At 41.6% G+C, this 27,668-nt stretch overlaps 1 protein-coding gene across 1 annotated transcript; it reads left to right on the forward strand.

Moving 5' to 3' along the window:
- The first annotated feature begins 1,027 nt into the window (after positions 1 to 1,027).
- On the forward strand, positions 1,028 to 27,652 carry TFEC (transcription factor EC). The gene is made up of 6 exons (XM_035127609.2): positions 1,028 to 1,123; positions 13,524 to 13,638; positions 16,729 to 16,779; positions 18,153 to 18,228; positions 22,874 to 23,021; positions 25,201 to 27,652. Exons 1-6 carry the CDS (start codon positions 1,028 to 1,030, stop codon positions 25,576 to 25,578), a joined length of 864 nt encoding a protein of 287 aa, XP_034983500.2. The 3' UTR covers positions 25,579 to 27,652.
- Positions 27,653 to 27,668: the final 16 nt, after the last annotated feature.

The following is a 27,668-nucleotide window of genomic DNA, read 5'->3' on the forward strand; positions in this document are numbered from 1 at the left end:
AAAATATTGGGCTGGCCCAGGTAAGCCCCACCCTGCATAATCAAGACATTACATAAATAAGACATAATCAAGACATTACATAAACAAGACATTACACACGAACACCATTTGAATGGCAATGCCCATCAACTTGGGGGGCACCCCTTCAAATATTTTACTGAGGCCACCAGATGGACCTTGTCCCATAGGAGTTTGCTCCTATGTGTACATCCTGCTGAATTCAATGGGGCTTACTCTCAGGTAAGTGGGGTTAGGATTGCAGCCATAGTTGCTTCTCTTCCACCAAAGATTTTAAGCTGCAACCTCCCACTTGCGTGGGAGTTCCCCTCATTGAATTAAATAAACTTACTTCTGAGTAGTTGGGATTGTGCTGTTAGATAATAGTAACAACAACAACAACAACAACAACAACAACAACAACAACAACAACAACAACAACAACAATTTATTTGTACCCCGCCCATCTGGCTGGGTTTGCCCAGCCACTCTGGGCAGCTTCCAACAAAGATTAAAAATACATTAAAATGTCACACATTAAAAACTTCCCTAAACAGGGTTGCCTTCATATGTCTTCTAAATGTCAGGTACAGGTAGTTGTTTATCTCTTTGACATCTGATGGGAGGGTGTTCCACAGGGCGGGCGCCAATACCGAGAAGGCCTTCTGCCTGGTTCCCTGTAGCTTTGCTTCTCGCAGTGAGGGAACTGCCAGAAGGCCCTCGGCGCTGGACCTCAGTGTCCGGGGCAGAACGATGGGGGTGGAGACGCTCCTTCAGGTATACTGGGCCGAGGCCGTTTAGGGCTTTAAAGGTCAACACCTTGTGTTAGGGTTGTTTTCAGCTTAAATGGCCCTTTTCACTTGGCTTCAAGAATAGAACTGCATCATGCACCTTTTCTGAAAGCGATTCTGATCACAAAGAGAATTCTTTTATCAAAGGATTAGTGGGTTTTTTTTTTAAAGTGAATATTTGTAGGCTACGTTCCTCTATTCACCATCCTCTTGCATTCATTGACAACTTCTTTTATTAGATGGAGGACGTAATCGATGACATAATCAACATGGAATCTAGTTTCAAGGATGAAGGGATAGGTTGCTCGGAAACTCCGCTTCTCCTGCAAAGCACTGTAAGTTAATTGACACTTCCCTTTTTAAAAAATAATTAATGAAGAATACAACTGAGAACTGTAATTCATTGTTGCACAAAGGTGATATTTGTTCTCTGCCTTCCTCTCTTGCATAAAACTATTTGAGAAAATTATCCTTTCCACTGACAAATTTCAGGATGGTGGAATGAGCAATAAAATGCCATCTTGTTACAAAGGTGTATATATATCTGTGTTATAGGGTATCTCTGCTGATAGGAAATCAAGTTTCCCTTCTTACAATGCACTGATTTTGTGTCATTATATATCTTGATTTCCTTGACAATTTATAATCAATTGTTTTAACAGTAAGCTCAGATGCGTTTTTAGAACATACCAGAAGTAATAAATGTCTAAGAATCCTGATATTCAGCAACTTATTTAACATTTGTCTCAAATGTGGAAAAATGTTGTAAGGCCAGACAAAATAGGCTGATTTTCTCTACTTAAGTGATAGTTTCAAACATTCAAAAAAATGTTGAAGCCTATTGTTGCCGAGCATCAAAAAGAACGGAACAGATCCCTCTGTATACCTTTAAATTAACCATTTTATTTATTATGTTAGTATTAAAATTTATAGGCTGCCTTTCAACCCCAACCACACCATCTCCACTTTCCCAAACTGATTCACAAAAGCATATGAAATGTGCTCAAGAAACCAGCTGATCAAATTATAAAATTCATGCCACCAATTGCATGCAAATTATTAAAATTCATAAACAATAAAACCGATAGCACAATTCCCCCCCCCCCGCTGCCCCCACATAGACTGAGATCATCTCCCAGGCTCAGGTTTCTAATTGCACCCTAGTTAGTGCTATTTGTATGATCAGTTTCTTGTCAGTGATTACCACGATCTTCAAAGCTGAGTACATCTTTGCTGGGAAAGGACCAGACTAAATATTAACAATGCCTTATCTTGGGTAACTGGAAAAGGCTGCACAAGACAACAACAAGGCAGAAATCTTTGCTAGGCACATTTTACACTAGATGTACTTAAAAGTCCAAGGAAGACTCAAAGGTCACCTTGATATTTGAGGCTCAGCATTGCATTTCCAGGTTTTGTTCACAAGATTTGCACAAAGAGAAATGGCCGTGATAAGCAAGCAACTTACTACTGTGAAAACAGGTAGCCATCAATATTCCTTCTTATTAAACAAATATGAGACATTTCCCTTAAGCTTAGAAACGCTTCCTGAAGAACAAATGGGGTGAGGCTTGGCTGGCAAACCCTGCCAAAAGGATCTTGTGGCATTCGGACTGCAGGAAGGACTGACTATGTAATAGAATCAGATTTGCCTCCCCACAGTTCAGTAGACTCATGCAAGGGGTCTGTACTGATCACTGCTAAGGAACTATTTTGCACTTCGGACTTCATTTGTGGCAGTCCCAACTCCTCTCTCATGAATAGCTACGGGCATCGTTGCAATTAATATAAGATACTGTATTTGACCAAACTGCGGGAGGCAGTGGAAGACAGGAGTGCCTGGCATGCTATGGTCCATGGGGTCACGAAGAGTCGGACACGACTAAATGACTAAACAACAACAACAACTGTATTGGAGATGGCATTTAAATTCATCCCAATTTCCAAAGCAAGCTTCACAATGTTCTGGGTATTTAGTAGCCCCAATTGCAGAGAGACAGGACAGAATGCAGCAGCTCATAGAGACACAGTGTGCCATGCACTTTACCATGATGTTCTGGTTGTTTTCGTCATCTGCCAGACCTGCAGAGCAATATTTTCACCTCAGTCTATGTCTTTTTTTGTGTTGTTGGGATGTTTTTGTTTTTATTGATTGAATTGATTGATTGAAAACGTTAATATGGGTCCAGGTACTAACCAACCACCTGTGTGTACATTTAGACGCACACAGTGTCTATAACATTCTGCAACTATTTTTGTGTTCCAAAACTAGACATACTTTCAGATTTCACAAAACCCAGGTCTATGTCCGCCAAGTGACAAGATGCCCTGCTCTGTGGTATTTACCGGTGTGAGGGGCTTCATGTGGTCTACTGTCGGTGAAGAGAGTTTTGTTAATTATGTGTGTGAGTGGTGCATATTGTTCCCGGCCCTTGCAAACACCACTGGAGACTGTGCGTTACACATTTGTCCTTGGATCGGCCCGTTTCCTTTGGTCCTCTATAAATGCCATCTGAAGAGGCTGCTGAATATATGCCGTTGAAGTGTATTCCATGGTAATTTAGTAGGAACGAAAGGAAGGCTGTTCTCTTCCTTCCTGTTGAGCATTCAGCCTTTGAAAGGTAGGTGAAAGCTGCCTTCCTTGCTCAAGTGTTCAGATTTTATTCTAGAGCTGCCAGTCACTTATAAATAGAAATGTGATGGGCCTAACCAATTCACACTGTACTTTAAAAGAAAGGCGACAAAGAAGAGAGGAAAGGGGGTTTGTTAATCTTTTAAAAGAGAAGAAGACATTTCGCACAACATGTGCTACACGTTCAGTGTGTACTGCGATCTGAAATGACATGTTATGCCATACGTCTGGTGGGTATTTCTTTTGGTACCCAAAGAGATGGGTACCAATTTGAGTGCCGAACCATCTCCTTTAAAAAGTTGTTTCCATTAATGAAATTGGGAAGAAGACTCTTCCCAAATGGGGGACTATTGTAGTGGAATACCTCTACTTATTTTCTCTTGGGGGAGGAAATCCATTCCATAAGGAAAGGGGCAATGGTAGGTTTCCTCATATTGTTTGATGGGAAGGGATTCTGGATCTCCTGCTTTGGAAACAGCAAAAAAATCTGACACAAAGTGCAGCTGCTTGAAGAGAGACTTTGAAAAAAAAAAGGCTGATAGGAAGTTTTTGCCATCCTATAAGGAAAAGGCCAGTCCTGCTTTCAAGAAAGCTGTGTTCTGCTGGAAACGAGATGGGTATATGTCATCTCACCATTATATGCTCCAGTCTGGTTCCAATGGGGAGAAATGAACCACATGGTGGTCAATAAGCAGCTACTGACCTATTCTGTTATGGGCTTTTCCAGATCATGAAAACATGGCAGTGATGTTAGTCTGTCTAGTTTGCCCAGTGTCCTCCTGAGTCCTCTTCAGGATTCCCCCATCATGTGCAAGAGGGAGAGTGGGAGGCATGGGCCCCGGCTAGACACCCTCCAACAAGTCACTGGTCTGGTTCGCACAACATGGCAAACCAAACTATGGCTTAGTCAGGCCCACATGAATGTGCAGACTCTGGAGATAAAGCTTGCAGACACTTTGCTCCTGATCCTTTTTTATTTTGCACATTCTGAGCTAAACCAAGGGCTCGATTAATGTTTCACTGACTAACTTAACCACAAACCTAGATTCAAACGATTGTTGTTGTTTAGTCATTTAGTTGTCTACGACTCTTCGTGACCCCATGTACCAGAGCAAGCCAGGCACTCCTGTCTTCCACTGCCTCCTGTAGTTAGGTCAGACTCATGTTGGTAGCTTCAAGAACACTGTTCAACTATCTCGTCCTCTGTCGTTCCCTTCTCCTTGTGCCCTCAATCTTTCCCAACACCAGGGTCTTTTCCAGGGAGTCTTCTCCTCTCATGAGGTGGCCAAAGTATTGGAGCCTCAGCTTCACGACCTGTCCTTCCAGTGAGCACTCAGGGCTGATTTCCTTCAGAATGGATAGGTTTGATCTTCCTGCAGTCCATGGGACTCTCAAGAGTCTCCTCCAGCACCATAATTCAAAAGCATCAATTCTTTGGCGATCAGCCTTCTTTATGGTCCAGCTCTCACTTCCATACATCACTACTGGGAAAACCATAGCTTTAACTATACGGACGATACATCAAGCCAAATATGGCTTAGCTCAGGACAGTACTAAAAAGGGCCAGGGTGGAGGAAAGTGACTGCAGACTCTTCTTTGGGATCCCAGACATTTATGCAGTCTTGGGAAGCCCATGGTTTGGCTTACTGTGTCATGCTAACCAAGTCATTGTTACCAATCTTGCAGTCATTTATGTTTTGAGGTCTAAACTTCAACAACATAGCCTTTTCTACAAAAGTAGGCTCTCCATAAGGTTTAGAAGTCTGATCATCCAGGGTCCTAAAATGAATGGGGAGCCTACGAGAGTAGAAGAGGTTCCCCACTTCAGAAATTCAGCCCTCAATGTGTGGAGGGCTCTGGAGTGGTGACACTGAAGTGATGAAGGGGGTGCTTTTGCTTACGGGATGATAATTGTGTGGATGAAACTATAGGGAAGGGGGTAAATTCAATTCAGTTTGAACCTAAAGGCAGACCTACCTATTTTATTCTGATGCACACAAACTGAAATGTCCACTTCTCTGGAGTTTGCAATACAGTGCAAAATTAAGCCAAGCAGTGTGTACAAAGATGCACTTACTTGGGTTAATGCATGCCTAGAAATATATATATTAGGGGAAATAACATATGAACATGCTTTATAGTATGGAAAATTGTTTTGCAGAGATATGGATGAAATTGCACACAAAAATGTGAAAATTGCACTAAAAGGGTGCTGAATTTTCACGATGACTTAAAAAACCACCCTCACATTTTAGAAAAATGAGAAACTGAGAGAAACTGCCCATCCCTAGAGGACGAACACTTGAAGAGGGCTCTGATCTTCAGATACTATCCGTCTCACTTATCTGTTTACTGCATCATCAAGTTCAGCAGTTTACAAAGGCAAGTGTAGGTAAAATATGTCGCAGATGGGCAGTTAAGCCACAGAGAATTAAGAGTTCAGAATTAGGTGTATTTTCGAGGTCATTTGTGATGCTTGAAACTAACCATTACATATAGTCTTTCAGCCCTTCTCTTTGTGAGCAGTTTTGAAATGCTAGACCAAATGGCCGGGTAGAAACAGCTCTGCTTCCCCTTTGAGTTAGAAGAGGAAATATCTTTTGATAGCTTTGATATCATTGTGTGAGTAGCGGCAGCAGTGGCAAAAGACGAGTGTGCATTAACAGGACAAAAAGCAATGCATATTTTCTAGTTCATCTGCCCATTTCAAAGATTAAACCAATCCATGTTGGCTGCTTATACTGAATAAACCCCAAAAGCAAATGATAAGAAAATGAAACAAACATTGAACAAATTGTATTTTAGTTAATTTAGGAAATGAACGAGAACATGCTTCTAATTTCAGCTATCCACTTGACAGATGAAAATTGTGCAGCTCCTAAACTTTATTAACTCAGTGGTGGTTATGTTTAAAATGAATCAATATGGTTGATGTTTAAATTGAAGATTTTTAATACGCTCTTCTTTTGGGCAATTGTTACCTAACCAAGTCACTCAAGGAGCATACTTTCTGTTCACTTAAATAATTGATTTAGCACTGGGCTCTGAGAATTCTTGTATTAAGAGGATTTGTGTTCAATTTTGACCATAGTGAACCATATTAACTGGAACTGCATTGTTTGTTTGTTTAACCAAAAACAATTTCCTAACCAAATGCAGATTTTTTTGGGGGGGGTTGTATTTAGGGCCCATTTAGAATCATAGGATCATAGAGTTGGGAGGGACCACGGGGGTCATCTAGTCCAACCCCCTGCAATGCAAGAATCTTTCACACAACACGAGGATCAAACCCACAACCCTGGGATGAAGAGTCTCAAGCTCTACTGAGTGAGCTATCCAGGCTCACACCCTGTGCCACTGTGGTTAATCTCTGGTTAATCTCAAAGCCTGGGCAGGTTGCTTTGGCTGGAGCCATCAAGTAGCATTTTCAGGTTTTAAAAAGTCAAAAACAGCACTTTGAACTTGACTTGGAAGTGCATAGGCAACCATTGTAACTGATAAAATATTGGAGTAACACAGTCTGCGTGTCTTGCCCCAACAAGCATCCAGGCAGCAACTGAAGCTTCAGAATCAGCTTTAAAGGCAGCCCCACACTGCAGTCTGGGTGTAACCAGGACATATCTGAGGCAAGATCTACCATCCCTAGATGTGTTAACCACTATCCTAGTGGAGATGCAGAAACTCATTTCCCCCAATTAGATGAGTTAGAATAAATACATAAGGAGAAGTAAACCAAACAGATAGATGCACAAACTTGCACAACACCTTGAGCTTTGGATAAAAAGAAGATCATTGTTAACAACATTCTTATCATAATCTCCAGCTACTTTGGCTTAATCGACATAATTAAAGTTTAGAGAAGCTCCATATTTCATTCAAATGAAATGTTAAGACACTATTTTGCGATGATTAAGGTTCTGTAGCAATCTTTTCACAGAGTCTAACCTGGGAAAATACATTTTGTTTTCCTTATTGGCGCTTCAGTTATACTTCAGTGCAGTTGTACCATCTAACAGGGACTAGTTAACCATTTGCTGCGTTAATCATTTAGTGCAGTTCTCATCACTGAGTGAAATGATTTACAATTTGGTTGCATGAAGACAGAGAGAGAGATGTATATTGGCCTATAGTGACTGGTGCAGTGAAGAGAGCAAAATGCACTGAATTGAAAGGTACTATTTCTCTAAATGTATTTGTTGGCATGTGCATGCAATATAAATATCTTCTGGCCTTCAGCAGTTCAGCGTACTTGACTATCATGTTGCGGAGCATATTTTTGTTATCTGTCATGCTGGTTTGGGTTGGATAGAGTTTTGCTTGACTCAGTTTGTGCACTGATCTGCCTTTGGCGAATTAAAAGATGGTGACATCCTTCAGTTTATATTAGCTTTGATCCTTAATGCAAGAGAGGTGGAATTTTGATTGCGTAACAAGAATCCTTGATCTGTTTGTCTTTTTCCTTATTTTAAGCTGCCTTTTGAATGGCACGGGGAACTCATACTCTTGCTGTAGTTCGGGGATAAGACCGCATCAAGAAAAGTAGCTACACTTTATGACTAAGACCTGTAGCTCAGATATGGTGGTGGTTGTTGTTAATAATAGCGGTCAGATATTTTTACCCGTCCTGCACCATGAGGTTGCAGCCATTTAAAAATACAACATTAAAATTGGTTTTTAAAAATCACAGTAAATGAAGAAGGGCAAGTCTTGAAATATACATCTCAGGTGTCAAAGGCCAGGGTCAAGTGGTGCATCTTCATCATACAACGAAAACCACAGGAGATATCAAACACACCTCTGTGGGGAGGAAATTTTCCAGCTTAGGGGCTACTGCAGAGAATGCGCTCCCTGTGCCAACGCCCCACCTGACTTTCTGTGGGTGGTGAAACTACCAACAGGGTGGGAAAAGATTCCTGTCTGGCACTACTACCAGTCAATGTTGACAATACTACGAGATGGACTAGCAGTCTGATGCATCCCATGTTCTGTGTTCTAAGTTCATGTATCTCTTTCAGTTGCTGCCCCTTTGCTTGCCTATCATCTTTTTCACAGATGTCAGTCCTTTCTGATGCAAACCTGGAAGCTGGTTTTCCTTTTGTTTTTTGCACATCACTGCAGGCATTTTAAAAACAGACAATATGTATGTGCTGCTTTTTTTTTTAAAAAAAGCACACCTAAATTAAATATGATGTGGGCCCGCCACAGTGACTGCCTGATTAGAACTGACAAAAAGAATTTTGTACAGCTGGGCTTAGTTTGAGATGATGATCACCAGAGCTCAGCCCCAGAACTGTTTAATATGCTAGGGCATGAGATCAGCCTTGGAATGTGAGAGGTAAGAATGCAGAAGATGGTGCATCTACAAGTTATGTGGTGATGCAAATTGACTCCCCATCAAGCAGTTGTATAAGAAGTAGGATCTGTCCATTTTGGACCTCTCAGTTTCTCATGTTTCCAATCTTAACATCAGTTCTCCACATTCTGCAGCAATTTGCAATTCAAAAATCCTCACGAAATCTCACCAGTGAATTCCTGGTGTGAATTTCTCCTAACAAGCACATTTTTATATGCTGTTCTCATTTTAGTAAACAAATCTACCTAATACATTTCCTTTTTGTGCCATTTTCATTACCATTTTTATGCTCACTCCCCCCCCCCTTTGGAACATAGCTGCCAAGTTTTCCCTTTTCTCGTGAGGAAGCCTATTCAACATAAGGGAAAATCCCTTTAAAAAAGGGATAACTTGGCAGCTATGCTTTGGAAAATGGTTGGAGAACTGCATTGCAAAATTCAGATGAATGCAAATTTGAAAGGATAGCTGTGTTTCAGTTTGCACATCGTTTCAGAAGTGCAAATTTGATAGATTCTGCTTTAAATTGCTCCTCCATCCCTAAAAAGAAGGCATGTGTTTTGAAAATTGAGAGAGATTCCTAGGTCTGGAAGACCTGGCCAGTCCTTTTGGCAGTCATGAAAATAGTGACGGTTTGGAAGCTCCCTTAGAGTGCCACAAGGAGGGGGAAAAAGATACACTTTTACTATGCTAGGAGATTCCATGGGAAGAGGAAGAGATTAACTAAACTGAAACTTGACACACAGCGGCTTGACTAAGAGCTCATTATGTCTCCTCATTCCTCTGCACTTACATAGCCAAAGAGTAAATGTAATTGAATCTGCCAGCTCCACTCTGCCTGGTGGCGTCTCAAAAAGGAGTCTGCCTGCATATAGGTGTACACATAGAGTCCTCTTTTAGATGTTCTGTGACCACATGGATGTTAGGGCTGATTAATACAGTCCTGCTCTTCATTTTACATGCTCACTCTACATGTGGAAAGGGGATTAAAGATTTGAGCTGCTTAAATGTTTTGGGTATATTCTTTATTCATTCACCAAAAAACCCCAAAATTGTATTAATACCTGTAATTTCCTATTCCTATTCCCACCCCCAACAAAACCTGGTAGGATTCGCTTGGATAAAGACTTGTAGTGATGCTTATTCATCTCAGAGGACGTTGAGGAAGCAATCTAAATAACCACAAAGATCATCTATGTTGCTAAGATCTTCAATTAAGGATCCTGTAGCTACTTCAATCTCAAGCAAATAGCAAGCCAGTCTGCAATGTGCGTGTCAATTTAATTGTCACCATTCAGTTAAAGAATGATCGGAAAGGAGACAGAACTATATATATATATGAAAATTATGATGAGAAGAATACATTTTGTCTTACTACTCAGGAATAAAATAAAGGTGCTTAAGCTGGAAATGTGCTTAGCTTTCAAATCCTACATATTAAACACGGCTTGCTCTTGAATAAGAATTCTGAACATTCTTTCAAACCTATCTCTATGAAGACATAAAAAAGATATGAGAATTGTCTGGAAGCGACAGGATAAAGACACACAAGGCTTCCGATTGGCACTTGCTGGCTACAGTTTAAGCAGTTGTAGTTGCTTCAGTTCGGTGATAGCTAAAGACTTGTATTCTCCACCCCATTAGTAAGAATAGATGGGAAAAACTACTAGTTGCCCATATCTTTGCACTTATATGGAACAAGCAACTGACGGAAAAAGAGGATAGAGTTACAGTACTGTGGTACAGTTACATACAGGTGGCGTGCAACAGTTGTGTGGCTCCTGTGTATCTCATGCAATGTTATTATAATAATTATTAACATTTATACACCTCTTAATGCCAAAATAGGCTTCTTAGCAGATTACTAGCATAGAAACCAATTAAAGGTCAAGGTAAAGGGACCCCTGACCATTAGGTCCAGTTGTGACCGACTCTGGGGTTGTGGCGCTCATCTCGCATTATTGGCCGAGGGAGCCGGCGTATAGCTTCCAGGTCATGTTGCCAGCATGACAAAGCCGCTTCTGGCGAACCAGAGCAGCACACAGAAACGCCGTTCACCTTCCCGCTTGGAGCGGTACCTATTTATCTACTTGCACTTTGACGTGCTTTCAAACTGCTAGGTTGGCAGGAGCTGGGACCGAGCAACGGGAGCTCACCCCGCCGCGGGGATTCAAACCGCCGACCTTCTGATCAGCAAGCCCTAGGCTCTGTGGTTTAACCCACAGCACCACCTGCGTCCCAAACCAATTACAGGAGAATTAAAATATACGCATGCATAATTGAAATGTGCATTAAAACAACACAACAATTAAAGCAGGATAGTCAGGTTGAAAAGCTGTGGAAGCAGGTGCCTCTTTGAGGGAACCGGTGGTATGCCAGTGCAGATGAGACCTCATATTTCAGCAAGGAGTACTTTCTATAACACTAGTGCCACCAGTGAAAATGAAGGCTGCTGCATCACCACAAGTCAATAATCATTAGGCCACAGCAAGTCTAACTGGGTTCCATTTGTTCTTGATGCTCTTATCGAGTCATGGAGAAGCACACCAGTATAGAAATAAAATAAAATTTCGAATATAAAGTGGAAATACTAAAAAAGAACTTGAAAGGAAAGAGAAATTGTCTGGTTGACTGAAGCCAGGATGAAGCATAAGAATAATTACACTGCTCAAATACGTTTGGGTTCTTAAAGACCACTTCAATAGATTTCCACTGTTTCCTCTCCTGAAGGAAGCTGTTCTTCCTATTTTCTTCTCCCACCCCTGCTTTTTTTCTTTCCATTTGGGCCACGTCTGTGAGATCTGCCTCCTTGTTTCTGTGCTCATTATCGCAAGATGGAGAAAAGTTATGGCCAAAGCACATCTTTGAAATAAGGGGTCGTGTTCCAGTTTTGATAGGAGAAGATATTAGCACAATGAAAGTCCTTCACATCTTCTGTTACTGTCAAATATGTAGCCAAGGAAATGTATTTTTATGTTGTGAACCGCCCTGTGATCTTCAGATGAAGGGCGGTAGACAAATTTAATAAACAAATAATAAATAAAATTTTGTTCTGTTCTGTGGTAGCCTCCTTTTGCCCATATTTTAATGGCCAATGGTCTGTGGCAGGTAGAGATGCAGGTAGAGATGCATAAAGTTGCCCTGTCCCAAGTAAGACCATTGCGTCCATTTACCTCTGTCTTGCCTACCCTGCATGGCAGCTGGGTCTCCAGGGTTTCAGGCAAGAGACATTCCCAGTCCATGAAACTGGGACCTGCTGTGTGCAAAACAGGTGCGCTGACACTGTGCTACAGCCCTTCCCCACTCGTGTCATACCAATGTAAACTGACCATGATCTGAACCTCCCAAACTACTGTATGGATCAGTGTGTACTCGCCCTTCTGATTTTGCACTTCTTCAAAAATGTGGAGTAAAGTTATTGGCACAGAAAGAAACATCAAAATGCGTTTCAAAATATGTAGTTTGGGACAAAATGCATCTAGAAAATGTGTACATTGCGATATAATGACAGTCGTACCTTGGTTCTCAAACAGAATGCGTTCCGGGAGTCCGTTCGACTCCCGGGGCCATTCGAAATCCAAAGCACAGCGTCCTGCAGCCATTCAGAAGCCATGGAATCTGCACTGGACATTCGGCTTCCGAAAACCGTGCAAAAACCCAAACACTCATTTCCGGGTTTCGATCGTTCAGGGGCCGATTTGTTCGGGAGCCAAGACGTTTGGCTTCCCAGGTACCGCTGTATGTGTTTTACAGCACTTTGCGATGTAATACATAAGAAAGTAGTATTTAAATGTGGGGTTTTTTAGTGGTTGATGGTGAATCCAAGGGCATTTGCTAACCAACTCTGTGATTGATAGAATCATATAATTTTATAGTTGGAAGGGACCCCGAGAGTCATCTAGTCCAACCCCCTGCGATGCAGAAATATGCAAGGGGCCCATATGGAGATCAAATGTGCAACCTTGGCGTTATCAGCACCATGCTCTAGCCAGTTGAGCTAATTCCTCTCCCTAGCAAATTCAACTAAAAAAAACTCAGGATACCTATAAAGTAAATTTTCTGGGTTTTTGTGTATTTCTTGTTACACATAAGAAATTAATGAACAACAGTGCTAACATTTAGGCATATATGGAAGGTGCATAATGATTTTTCTAATCTATCACAGTACCATTTTAAGGCAGTTGTCCACAACATGGCCCCCAAACCCATTTTAAGGTGTTTTGTATCACAGTGCCTCTTCCTTTCTGCAAAGTCTCAACAAACTGAGAAATGAATCTTGAGTTCAGGGAGATAGTTACAAATTCACTCAGGTCTCAGGTAAGACCAGCAAGGTTATTCTCCCTTCCAACTTAACTCATATTCGAAGTGTAGTTGCAGTAATCCTGTTATTGGAAAATATGCTATGGCATTAATTCCAGATCGGACATCAGGGGCCATAACCAGGCATCATTCTGCATATGAAATGCACATCAGCCTCACTCAAGTTTCTGAATATGGAACAATGCCAGACTTTGACCCTTAACATTTAATTTTGTTTTATACAAGATAAGGGCAAAGTCTGCCTTTAGATGCATATTTTCTACCTCCCGCTGCGATTAAGACATGAATACGCATCGGAAAAGGAATTTTGTTCTTAAGTGTCTACATATGCTTTTCACCTTACAAATCATGAATTTATTCTGATTCACTCACCCCTAACTTTTCTGACTCTCTCTCTCTCTCCCCCTCCCCAATCCCTCTATTTTCCCCACAGCTTTCAAGTAGCATTTTGGATATATACAACAGTGACCAAGGAATGCCAGCTGCTAATATGGGTCTCACAAATGCATCCTGCCCATCTACTTTGCCTGTTAAAAGGGAAATCACAGGTAATATAACGCTGAGATGTTGGCACAGGCTTATCATTTTGAAAATAATAGAACCTGCCTTTCTCCCACCCCCCACCCCGAAGTCCATTCTGCCAGATCCTAGCCAGTGCTTTTGTTCAAGAGAAATAGGTGCCAGAACTCACCATGAAGTTGTTATAGTAAGTCACTGGGTGACTCGCGGCAGCCCTGAACAAATGCCGGTTTGACAAGAGCTGCGTTCACCGCCCGCGAAAGTGCTAAAAGCTACGGCAAGCTGTCTCCCTAGCTAGTCCGGGGGTTGCCCCTGGTTCTGGTGCAGGTCAAATAAATGTGCCCCCACTTCCCCTGTTATCTTAGATTCAGGTGATTGGCTAGGGCACCTTGAAAGGGATCTCGTGCAAATGCGCACATGTGCAACGGTAGAGGCCTGGCTGGAAAGCTTGAAGCGCACCGCTGCTACACAGAAGACAGATTGAAGAAAAGGAAATATGAATTGGGCCTGTCCTGTAGCTTGACCAGTCACAGCTAGGAGCTAGCTGGAGTCGTATCTAAAAGAAAGTGTAGACACTGGCCAGCTTCTGTTTTGACTTGAAAGGTTTGTTTTGGGCTTCTCAGAAGAACTAAGTAAAGGCAATAAGCGGGCAGGGCTAGTGCTGGCCCACAATGGCACCCACCTGAGAAGTGCCAGAACTGCGCTCTGGCACACTCTGGCTGACCCCCCCCCCACTGATCCTAACATTATGCATAGCTAGGACTCTTGGGGAAATGGCATTGGTCAACCATCAGCCACTGGGAGATGCCCTGCAGCAACTTTTGGCTCCTTCAATGTTCCCTCAATTATGCACACATAGCTTGCCACCCACCTTTGGCTCTGCACTAGTTTTGACCACTTCCTCCACACTTTAGAGCTGGGGGGGTGCCCTCCAGATGTTATTTCCATCATCCACCACCATTGGCCATACTGGCTGGGGCTGATGGGGGATGCAATCCAGCTACATCTGGAAGACACTACATTAACTCCCCTTGGTTTTGATTGCCTGTCTAATAATCTATAGTTGGCTCCAATAATCTATAAGAGCAATGTTTGCAGAACACATGTGCTATTAAATATCATATGTCTTGATGCTTTGACTTACTTGATTCATTTTCAGATGTTGACCTATAAAGGATTTATTAGCTGCTGCTACCTTATGGCAGGCATCCCCAAACTTTGGCCCTCCAGATGTTTTGGACTACAATTCCCATCTTCCCCGACCACTGGTCCTGTTAGCTAGGGATCACGGGAGTTGTAGGCCAAAACATCTGGAGGGCCGCAGTTTGGGGATGCCTGCCTTATGGCCTTGTTGTATATCATAGGCAACATCTCACATTGTCCAGCACAGGGACTCTTAAACTTTGGAGTGACAGCACAACTCACCCTGCCATGCTCTTCTGAGGTCTGAATTAATTCCTGCCTCAGCTACTTTCTTTCTATTCCAATTGTTTCTTTCCCTTGTAAAGTGCAACCACCACTCCCCATCACAACTAGTTTTCAGGGAGATTTTCTCAAGATTTTGGAGGGTGTGGGGATGCAGTTTAAATGTATGGTGTGTGAATAATAATAATAATAATAATAATAATAATAATAATAATAATAATAATTTATACCCCACCCATCTGGCTGGCTCCCAACAGAATATTAAAAGCACAATAAAACATCAAACATTACAAACTTCCCTAAAACGGGCTACCTTCAGATGCCTTCTAAAAGTCAGTTGTTTTTTCCCTTGACATCTGATGGGAGGGTGTTCCACAGGGTGGGCACCACTACCAAGAAGGCCCTCTGCCTAGTTCAGGCAGCAATAGTCTAAAACTGACCCTTCTCTTTATCCCCACTTCGGTATCCATCATCAGCTGAGGATACAATGTGTTTGGCCCTTGGTCACTTGTTTTTTGTTTACTAGGTTGGAACCATGTGGGGGCAGCTGGATTGAATGTGGTGGGGGTGTGGTTTTAAACTCCCTGTCTGCTCACACTAAGTTCCTGATTTGGATCACAGCCCTCCTGTGGCTGCTATCCAGCATACAAAAATCAAAATCAAGCATAATCATTTGTAGGCTACCTATAATCACACCTATGTTTGTCCTTTATCTTCAGAGACAGAACTACCCCAGAAGTCTTTTACTGCCTTCTGAGCCCTTTGAAATGCATGCTTTGAGGGATAAAGCAGGAGCAAAACAAGTTAATACTTTAATTTTGTTTTTCAAAACTGCCCTGAACTTTACATTTCCTCATTGATTTTGCAAGGCCTTGGTCAGACTGTCTTGTCCTGCTTCCTCAGAACAGAATGTTCCCAAAGATGAGTTATTTGTTAGTTCTGTCTAGCTGGGTAAGCTTCTAAGCAGGAATCTTTCTGGATATAATGCTGCTAATAAACATAATTACTGTAGGAAGCATAGCAGATTCGGGCACATTTGGGCTTCTGATCGATGGTATAAATAAGTTACCGTCCATTTAAATTTGTTCCAAGTTGCCACAAATGACTCTCTTAAAGGTTCACAATACATCTATTCATGGAAAATCCGTATTAATGGATTAACAACTTTAAAAGTTACATTCATTTAATCCAAAGAATGCTAACAACTGTGTACAGTGTTATCAGGGCAATGGAAAAGGAACAAAGAGGGGGTTTCCTCTCCCCCTTCCCCAATATGAATATTTAAGAAATCTGATTATTTCTTGCATGATGGGAAGGGAAACTCAAATTCACTCTGGATGCTTACCCTCCCCATGGTAAAGAACAGAAAATTAGAAAATTGCTAAAAATTAGAAAATTGCTAAAAATTAGAAAATTGCTAAAAATTAGAAAATTGCTAAAAATTAAAAATGCATGATAGCTAAAAAATAATAATCCCCTGGCACACATGGAATGGCAACACATGCTGTAAACAGCAACTGACAAACTGCAGGAAGTGGTACAATCATCTTCAGTAAATCAGGGAGTACATAGAATTGCTGGAAGGCTCGCCTGAAAAAGTTGTGCAATTAAAAGGTCCTGTTGTTACACAGAGCAATTTCTGGAACTGTGACCCAACGACTGTTTAAACAGTTTTTGCTTCCTGTCAGAAACAGATACTCGAGCGATGGCAAAGGAGAGGCAAAAAAAGGATAACCATAATCTCAGTGAGTATATTTACACGAATTGTTGTCTCTAGGCTGTACAGGGTGGGGAAGTATCTGCTAATGCTGAAGGATATACTTGGGTTCCTTTAGGTGTGAAGCTGACACAGTACAAAAATGCACATGCGTAAAGGGAGATCAACCTCATTCCTGACACCCAGAACGTTGTCTTTCATATATAATGTTTTGTCTGCATTGAAATAGTTTACCTATGGGAGTTTACCATAGCTTTGCCTACTGAAGGGTGGTGGTGGGGGTTCTGCTTTCCATGCAGAATGTCCAAAGTTCAATCGCTTGCATTTCCAGCTGCAAGGCTCTTAACTGAGAGAGGCCTCTTGAGCCCACGGATGTTGATGAAGCTGGCCCAAGCCAGGCTCGCAGATTAATTCAGGGGCTTGACTTTAAAAACGAGGTGAGTTTTAATGAGCCCCCAAACTCTCTTCCAGCTTTGAACTTGATCAAAGCCAGAAGGGAACGCCACCTGCCATTCCCTGGATTTGCTCTCCCGCCCTGGCTGTTTGTTAGAAAGCAAAACAACCTTGCACTTAAAAGCAGAACTATATTACTACAGTAATGCCATGTTGTTATTATTGCCCGTTCATTTCTACCCCACTTTTATGCCCAAATGACACGTGTAAACCAGGACAGATGCAACTGCAGACTATAGCTGGTTAGGGCAGTGGTTCTTGAGTATAGATATAAGATATAGATGTGTGCTTGGCCATTGGTCACATTGGCTTTTCACCTATTGTGTCATTCTTTCCTTCCTTGCAACTGTCAGGGTTCAGAGAGCTACTTCGTTCTCCTTTTCATTGATTTGGTTGAGTTTGTCATAACTCAACAGGAATGGTTCAGTTTCTGAGAACGGTGCCCCTCAACCTTAGGGATTCTTTGTGGGATGAATATATTGCGCTAATAATAATAATTTCTGCAGTTGGGTTGGCCAGGAGGGGGAATCCTTTGGGGTTGTCTTGCCAGAGATGGATGCTAGGGAAACCAAGCCAAGGCCTCCCACTTTTTGAGGGAGTGGTCTAGGAAGAGGAGTCAAAATATTTAACTTGCTCTGCTAATTAGTAATTAGATCTAGGCTGAGAGGGCTGAGAGTGCCCAGATCTGGAGGCTGGGTGTGTGGCTGACATTAGATGCCACAATTGTCTGAGAGCAAGCAGTAATCTCTTGACTGAACCTCCTGGCTCCAGAGTGGCTGAACTAGCATTCCTCCCCCCCCCCCCGTTATCACGGATTGAGTATTTTCAGATGTTACAAAGAGGGTGGCGTTGTGATGTTTCGAAACAGGCACAGTATTTCACTGCCTACTGATGAATTACATCCTTTCTGTTACATGCTGCTATTATTATAATCTCTTGTTTTCATAGTTGAAAGAAGAAGACGGTACAACATTAATTACCGGATCAAGGAGCTTGGTACACTTATCCCAAAGTCTAATGATCCGTGAGTTCGGCTGTCATTTCTGTCATTGTTTCTGCTGCTTAAATATAATGAAAGGGGCTGAAGATGAAATAGATTTGCTAGATGTCAAGGTTAACTTGGACAGTTTGGTTTCATATCATTGTTCTCCTAGCAGACGTCTGTGGATTTGTTGATATTTGATTAATTCAGATCCACCTCCCCTTTCCCTACATAATTCTACAGGTTCACATGCAATACTAATATCATTTTGGGCAGAATCCCCATGACCAGAGATGTACGGTATATGCTATGCAGGGCTGTTTCTTAGTAGAAAAAGAGGGGCCAGAACTCATCATGACCACCTCCCTTGTTCTCTTATTATGGAAATGGTGTCCATCTGAGAGGTGCCAGAAGCAAGCTCTGGTTCAGAAAAAACCCTGGCTCTATGATGTCTCATATTGTCTTGTCAAGTCAAAAGAACATGCAATACAATAGCACAGAGAGCTTTTGCAAATATTTTTATTTATTTACCAAATTTCTATCTCACCCTTCCTTCCAATGCAATTAAAAATAAAAGAAAAACATTTTTTAATAAAAAAAAAAACAATTCAAAACCTGTTCCTCTAAAAACAAGTGCAACAGTCACATATTCGCACAGCTGATAAGTGCAAAGTTTCCAGGAATATTATTTTTCAGCCATCAACTGACTGAGCGAACAGGAATGTTTTTTATATCCCTCCTGAAAGTTAATAATGAGGATCATATCAGGGAAGGCATTCCACAAATGGGGAATTGCCACCGAGAAGACATTTTGACTGTTCGGTGCCAAATGGGCAAGCATGTAATAGTGGTACCACAAAGAGGGCAAACGTACTTATAGGGTCCACAGTGGCTCATAAAAATCTCTGCATTAATTGTGGGGTTTTAATAGCTTATAAGGGATGGCCTCCACGTAGGAATTACGAGCAAAGAATTGTTATAACTGAGATGTTAATACACAAATAAGAAGGTGAGAACAGCGCTGACTGGTCTGTGCAAAGGCCCATGCAGTTGACGCATCCTGTTCTTGCACATACCTGCAGGATGCTAGCAGGGGCCCACAGGCAAGACCTGATAAGTGTACTAAAGTGTCAACAATTTTTTTTCTTTAAAGAAAAGCAGCTTCTAAAGATGACTTTGAGGGAAGAAATCTTGGGGGTGGGGAAAGGGTTTCTACTTAACCTTTTATATGCTGGCCACTTTCCCCACACTAAATCAGTTCTCCATTCCAACTAGATTTGCTATTTGGCTGAAGTGAAATTAATAATAATAATAATAATAATAATAATAATAATAATAATAATAATAATTCATTTATACCCTGCCCATCTGGCTGGGTTTCCCCAACCACTCTGGGCGGCTTACAACAGAATATTGAAAACACAATAAAACATCAAACATTAAAAACTTCCCTAAACAGAGTTGCCTTCAGATGCCTTCTAAACCTTGCATGGTGATAGCTTCTGAACCGGTGGTGATTGACAAGGAAGGAGATCTTGGGGTCATGGTGGATAATCCAATAAAAGCATTGACCCAGTTTGTGGCAGCTGTGATAAAGAAGCATTCTACATTAGGGACAATTTAGAAAAGGATTGATTTTTTAAAAAAATGCCAATATCGCACCTTTTAAAAGTCCATGGTGCAATCACACTTAGAATACTGGGTGCAGTTCTGGTTGTCATATGACAAAAAGGACATCGTAGAACTGGAAAAAGTGCCCAAAAGTGCAACCGAAATTCTCTGGGGCTTTTTAGTTCAGAAAAAAGATAAGGGGAACCCTGATTGAAGCCCCCCCCCCCTTTCAAATGCCTTCCTGTGCACTTCATAACTGGTACCGAGTGAGCTGTAAACCTCTGCTTCCTACAAGAGGGGGTTTGGCAAAACACTGCTGTAAATAGCATGATTTTAAAAGCCTAAAGCAGCCTTAGAATTAACTGCTCAGTTTATTATTTACTGCCTATGCTTTCATCTTTGGAGTTCTAATGCCACTCAGCTAAGCCTAAATGGTATGCGGTATTATGATTGTGATGCAATCACATAACTGCATATTTATACAAACATTATGCCTTTCATTTTCTCGTGCATACAGCTCCAAATGCTATTGGGGTGAAATATCTCTTTGACACATTTCCCCCCTTCCAAGAGCTAAGAAATATTTGATTCAATTAAGGATTTCTATAACAATACAAAGCTATGTGAGACTAACATAAGTACAAGGTTGATGTGACAAGCCGCATTGAATGAACTCACCAGCAATAAACTTAGTGCAGTCATAGGCCATATATATGACACACACACACACACACACACACACACACACACACACACACCAGTTTGGCTCTGCTGGTGTGTTTACAGTGCACTGACCTTGCATCTCTCTGTCCTTGTAAAGGTAAAGGTAAAGGGACCCCTGACCATTAGGTCCAGTCTTGACCGACTCTGGGGTTGCGCGCTCATCTTGCATTATTGGCCGAGGAGGGCCGGCGTATAGCTTCCAGGTCATGTGGCCAGCATGACAAACCCGCTTCTGGCAAACCAGAGCAGCACATGGAAACACCGTTTACCTTCCCGCTGTAGCGGTTCCTATTTATCTACTTGCACTTTTGACGTGCTTTCGAACTGCTAGGTTGGCAGGAGCTGGGACCAAGCAACGGGAGCTCACCCCGTCACAGGGATTCAAACCGCCGACCTTCTGATCAGCAAGCCCTAGGCTCAGTGGTTTAACCACTGCACCACCTGGGTCCCTCTCTGTCCTTGTATGTAGCAGCAACTCAGCCAGAGGGAGGACAGGCAAGTAAGGTGCTGTTAACTACCACTCTTCATATAAATCCCGGGAAAGATTCCCTGAATAGTAATGCAACATAGTGTACAACAAAGCGTATGAATTACAATGGGTGATAGCCAACTCATATGCAGAGTAAACCCACTATTAATAGAATAGTTAAGAAGCCCTTCTATAGTAAAATTCATCCCAGAATGAAAATAAGTGTCAAAAGAAAGTAATAAAGTGACTGTAAATATCATTTACAGACCTATGTAAATTAAGGACCTTTATCTTAGTGGTTTTATTCTGTGTATGACTTAGTTGGGTATCAGCTGCTTGGCTTCTCTTTGTTGCAATCCAGACTTAACTAAACTTGCTGTTGGCTCTATTTGGATCACTGAGATTGGGAGAGGAGGGGGATGGACTGATAAAAATATGAAACTTCCAGGAAGACAGAAAATCCAGGTCACTAGGGTATCGATCACAGCTTAAGCCAGGACCAGTAAACCCAGTTTGGCTTCACTTGCCCTCATATGAAAATACCTATACAATGGTACCTCGACTTACAAACGACTCGATAACTGAATTTTTCGACTTATGAATGGGGGTAATGGCCACGCACGTAGGAATGTCTCAACATTTGCGGCGGTTTTAGATAGGGATTTTTCGACTTACAAATTTTTAGATAGGGTTGCTTCGACTTGTGAATTTTTTCGTTTCCAATGCATTCCTATGGGAAATCGTGTTTCCAATGGCGTTTTTCGACTTACGAAGGTGCCTTCGGAACGGATTAAATCCGTAAGTCAAGGCACCACTGTACTTGTTGATTAAACCCAGATGTTTTGAGGGAATGACCACACTTTTTATTTGCATTGTTTTGCAAAAAACCAACTTGTAAGAAGCAGTAGCTCATTACTCAGGATCAATTATATTGGCACCTTGGTCCTAAAGATCTGTACAGTTGTGAAAGTGTATAAGCTGGCACAAACTAACATAGCTTCTGTGACACCCAATGAGACGTGATCTGGGCAAGGCAAACCCTTGATTCCCTAAAGATACTTTCCTAGTGCTATTTGGTGTCTACCCCCCACCCCCATCCCCAGTGTCCTCTCAACTCTACCAAGTGGCTGTCTTCCCTTATGTCACCACTTCAAATATACACCTTGATGCATGCAACTCTGTGTGATTGCAATTGTACAATTGCACTTGTTGGTACGTTCTCTTAAACTGCTTCAGAACTGCTTCAGCATGAATGTGCGATGCAATACAAGGCAATAGGCGTACGTACCGTATACTGAGAAGTTTGTTTTCGTTTGCATTAATCACACAGGTTTTGTAATATGACATAATAGTTGCTAAACTATGGTTTCTGTGTATCATCAGCAGTAGGGATCAAAATTGAGCCTTTTATTATTATTCCAATAAGCATAAAAGCATCCTCATTAGAAAGTCAGGGAAAAAGAGAAGTATATTTGAAATGATCTTTAAAAATTTAGGCTTAAACTCTCAGTAATGTATGTTTCCTAGTTCATTAATGTAGAAATACTGCACATAGATTTTAATCTTAGAGTTAATAATAAAAGCAATTTTCACTAAAAATATAAAAACTGTAATGGTAGAATCATGATATTGCATTTAGCTCTTCCACACACAAAAAGTCACTTTATTACTTTCTTTTGACACTTATTTTCATTCGGGGATTAATTTTACTATATAAGGGCTTCTTAACTATTCTATTAAAATTTCCATTCAGAAGCAATAATATCTAAGAGTGAATAATGGTCATGTAAATCATTATTTCATATTAATGTAAAAGATTTTGTACGTTCTTATGGATTTTGCTGACATGCACAATTGTGAAAAGGTTATCTCCACTTTCTGCAGTGATATGCGCTGGAACAAAGGAACTATTTTAAAAGCATCGGTGGAGTATATCAAGTGGTTACAAAAAGAACAACAAAGAGGCAGAGAATTAGAGCATAGACAGAAGAAATTAGAACAAGCCAATCGGAGGCTTTTGCTTCGAATTCAGGTTTGTATCAGGATGGACCCGTTGGGGTCGAGTCCCCCCCCCACTTTTCCATCATCAAATTGTGTCTTGCAGTATCTTTCCATAGTACTTTAACAGACCAATGCTTAAAAATCTTACTGATTGCAATATTTTATTTGTCCAGCAGTATTTGTAGGGCTAGCTGCACAACAGTGTATATTGCAGCAGTTCAGAGGGGAATACTGTAAGGACATTCTGCCCTCCGTGTAAATTGGACCTAGGTAAAATCCACAGGGTGGGGGGAGAGAGAAAAAACCACTCCTTATTTCATTTGTTTGTTGAAAATAGTATTTGAACACTCAAGACTCCAGGATACTGCATAGCACTTTGAAAAATGCCCGTGACATTGTGTTACCTTGGGGTATGTTGTGCCACATTAAATTAAGTCACACATCATCTTTCCGTGGCTTTCTGTAGCAGTGCGCACATGATTTATAACATATTTAATTGGGTAAGGTATCTGGTGTGCTTCTAGATAGCATTCCTGAATTTTGGTAGATAATTAGCAAGTAGAAATGCTGGCAGGATTTTCTCATCACTTCTAAGTACTTAATGCAGGGCACAATCCATCGAAAATTAAGCTGCTGATTTCAGTGGGGGAGATTAAGCATATGCTTAACTCTCCCATTAAAATCAAGGCAACTCCAAAGGGCTTAGGTTTGGCTGGATCTTGCATCCAACCGTTGATCCAGTCACAATTAGTCATTCTTAGAAGCCATTGATTTAAATGAAAAATTAAAGGTTACAATCTTGTACTCACACCTTGGAGTAAGCCCACGGAACTCTATGGGACTTACCTCTGAGTAGACATGTAAGTAAGCCCTGCTGAGTTTAACAGGTCATAGTAGATGGTTAAATATCTATGATTACATTGTAATTTTCTCACTGAAAGAATGGAATTTAAGAATGCTTAACTTTGGGTGGATTGAGCCGCAATGTCCATTGTCCATTGTGCATAGCCATGGTACTCCTTTCAACAACTTGGTTTATTGAAAAATATTTAAACACTGAGGTCTCCAATATACTCTTTTATGCTTTGAAAACACCCATGATATTGCCAGTTTTCTAACGTATCAATCAACTCTGACTCGTCATAATGAGAATGAATCTTAGGATTCTGCACCCACTGTTTACCTCTTCTCCTCTGCCACAACTGTGAGGAGGAGATGAGAACATTTTACTTTCATTTTCAATTAATTATATGTTAGCTTTATGTCTGAACTGTAGTTAAACTAAATATGGTTTATTGAAATGCATCAGCTAATAAGCCATGGTTTGTAGTAGGTTAATTTCTGTAAGCTACAGTTAACACTAACCACTGTTTGTTGAAATTTGGACATAACACTAAACTGTGGTTAGCAAAAAACCCGAGGTTTTCCAGTATCATCCATCCAGTTCTCCCAGGCTCATTACCATCATGACAAACCATAGTTATCATGCTAACCATAGTTCAGTGTAACATTTACAAGCCTGAATAGCCTTGTGTTTTCCCCTGTCCTCAAAGAAGGGAGGGAAAAAGATTTTGTCAGTGTGTAGTTTCACTTCCACCTTATCCTGGATTGCCATTATGCACAAAGCAGAGTTTGTGGTTTAAAGCAAACTCTGGCTCATTAAGCAAGCCAACTTCACAACCTACTGTGTTCTAGTGCAGTTTTGCCCTACCTGGTACCTGCCAGATGTTGTAGGACTCAGGCTTCTATCAGTCCCAGCAAACATGTCCAGTGGTCAAGGATGATGGTGGGTTTAGTTCAAAACACCTATAAGGCATCAGGTTGTGGAAGCCTGGTTTAGTATGATGTGTGAACATCACTGTTATGCTACTAAAAAACAACATGCTGTACAATGTTTGTCAGCAGTATGAATATTGCGCATTTTAAGCATACTGTCAAAATAGATTTCAGAATTATTTCAGATGTAGCTTTCAATTCCCTCATTACCACATCTCAGAGATTACAACAGGGATGGGAACCTCTGTGACATTCCAAATATTGTTGGAGTACACTTCTAATTATCCCTGACCATTGGCCATGTTGACTGGGGCTGATGGGAGTTTGAGTCCAACAACATCTGGTAGGCCACAGTTTCACCATTCTGGTTTACGGAAACAAAATCAACTCACCTTTTACAGTGATGTTCTAAATATTATTGTCTTCAACCACAGGAACTAGAAATACAAGCACGAGCTCATGGCCTGCCAATCATGCCTACAATCAGTACGGTGGACTTAGCATCCCATGTCATGAAACAGCAGGTCTATCAAGAAGAGAATTCAGTCGACTATTCTCAACATCTTGCTGTGGCCCACGAGCAACACTCTGACCTTGGTGATGCCTCTGCAGCCTTTTCGGATCCACTCTCACACTTTACAGATTTGTCTTTTAGTGCCGCTTTGAAAGAGCAGAGGTTGGATGACATATTACTGGACGATACAATCTCACCATTTGGGACAGATCCACTGTTATCCTCTGTATCTCCTGCTGTGTCCAAAGGAAGCAGCAGAAGAAGTAGCTTCAGTTCAGATGATGGAGATGATGTATAGCACGGAAAAGAACTGCATAGTTAGGGTGCTGCTGTTTTGTTTTGTTTTGACTTCGTTGGTGCTAAGAAAATTATGAAACGTATTTATGTTGTTGCTCAGCTTAAGTGGAAAAAGAAAGGAGTCAGCTGTTGTTGAGAAACCCTCCCTGGGAATATATAGTCTAGGTGTGTGCATACATCACAGATGAGCAATAGAGTGAAAAGCAGTGCTGTTTTTATAGAAAAAGAGGTTCCGGAAGTCACCTCCCTTGTTCTCTTAGAATGGCACCTGAGACATGCCAGAACCCACCTGAGTGGTGTGAGAACTGAGTTCCTGTGAGTTCCCCCTGAAAAGAAGCTCTGGTGAAAAGCATATCTTTGGTTGGAAGTGATCACTGTAAGACTGATATTTCACAGCTGACATTTTGCAATGGATAAGATCTAGACTTGGTCATGCCACTGAAATTTGTAGGACTCCCATTAAGTTAAGACTAACTTCAGTTTTATTGATTTCAGTGGGTCTGCTCTCAGTGTGACCCAGTCTGGACCCAACCCACTGATTCGTATTTATTTACTAATAATGCTGCAGATATGTTTCCTTGCAATTATACACCAATATTGTATCCAGTGCTTTTTTTTTCTAGACAAATAGGTGCCGGTATTCACCAGGAAGTTGTTACAGTAAGTGCCACACATTTTAACAACGACAAAAAGAGGTGCAGGTACTGCATACTCTTCACTACCCCCTGAAAAAAAAGCACACAAAAAAATGGTGGATTGTTGTTGGGGCTGTGTTGGGCCCAAGGACAGCCATACATGACTCAAGATTTGAAGATGGGTATACCAATTTGGGAGCCTGAAGTAAGAGATGGTGAAGCCACAACCTGAAGTACAGCAAGCAGACGGTACTGTTCTGTTGACCAATCAAAGGCAAAAAGCTAGGCTGCTACTGTTTCTAACAAAATCTGTCATCCCAAAGGAGCAGAGAATGGCCGCTTACCCAGTTCAAGGGTGGACGGTGGTTGCATCCCGTCGCTATGATTATGGCACAAACCAGAGCACTGCCACCTTCCTGTTAGCTCTATTCCTGGCCGCCATGGAGCAACACGGGTCCCCGCCAGACCTGGTTTGAACTTCAGACAATCCATGGTGGCCTGGGGGCGGCGGCATTCAGGAGCCAACCTTGGAGCAGCGGTTTTCACTCCGGTCTGCTCCTGGACCATATAAACAGGCCAGCACTGTTTATAGGAGCTGGGAATACTTGGTCTACAGTAGCTAACCGAGCTAGGCCTGAAACTGAGAGGCACTTGGTTTAAGCACCAGAGTCTCTGTCACTGCTAAGGCAAATACATCCTAGGGCTGTGCTAAATACCGATATCACCCACCTTTCCCAAAGTGATTGAGACACATTAGATAATGTGTTTATCAGGGCTGAATTGAGACACTTGCCAGTTTCACAGGCTGGGGAGATGGACTTTTCAACTGTTTTGGGGAGATGAGGATGAAACTTACTGTGATTTCTTGGCAGTCACCTATTTTCTGGCCATCATTCTGTCCCCCTCACAATGCCCCCCAAACTGACACAGTTATCATGCAGCATGAAGTGGTTTGTTTGTTTTTTAAGTAGGCATTTCTTAACCCCAATTCCTCATAAAACAATTCTTTGGGGAAAGGTAACATTGTTCCAGGAGCATTGTGAGAGTAAATTGGCTGCTAGCATCCTGAGAGGACCCACTGCCATGAAGCTGAAAGTAGTGGCAAGAAAAGAAAAGAAAAATCACTTTCACCTCCTTTTTTTGCCCCTAAATCTTCCCCATCCCCACAATTTGAGGAAAAGTTCCTTATGGGCTCAGTCCTAATGTTTGGTGATTTTGAAATGACATATTGATATTGGTTCTAAAACTCTGGAGAATGGGAATATTATCCAACTGGAGAGTTAGTTAATACAAGTTAGATAATACATATTACAGACTATCTATCTATCTGGGACCCAGGTGGCACTGTGGGTTAAACCACAGAGTCTAGGGCTTGCTGATCAGAAGGTCGGTGGTTCGAATTCCTGCAACGGGGTGAGCTCCCAATGCTTGGTCCCAGCTCCTGCCCACCTAGCAG

The sequence above is a fragment of the Zootoca vivipara genome, chromosome 10 (genome assembly GCF_963506605.1).
Source record: "Zootoca vivipara chromosome 10, rZooViv1.1, whole genome shotgun sequence".
Taxonomy (NCBI): domain Eukaryota; kingdom Metazoa; phylum Chordata; class Lepidosauria; order Squamata; family Lacertidae; genus Zootoca; species Zootoca vivipara.

Coding starts and splice junctions, on each gene's coding strand:
- TFEC (XM_035127609.2), top strand. CDS start 1,028: ATGGAGGACGTAATCGATGACATAATCAACATGGAATCTAGTTTCAAG. Junction 1,124..13,523: donor CGCTTCTCCTGCAAAGCACT/GTAAGTTAATTG, acceptor TTTTCCCCACAG/CTTTCAAGTAGCATTTTGGA. Junction 13,639..16,728: donor TGTTAAAAGGGAAATCACAG/GTAATATAACGC, acceptor TGTCAGAAACAG/ATACTCGAGCGATGGCAAAG.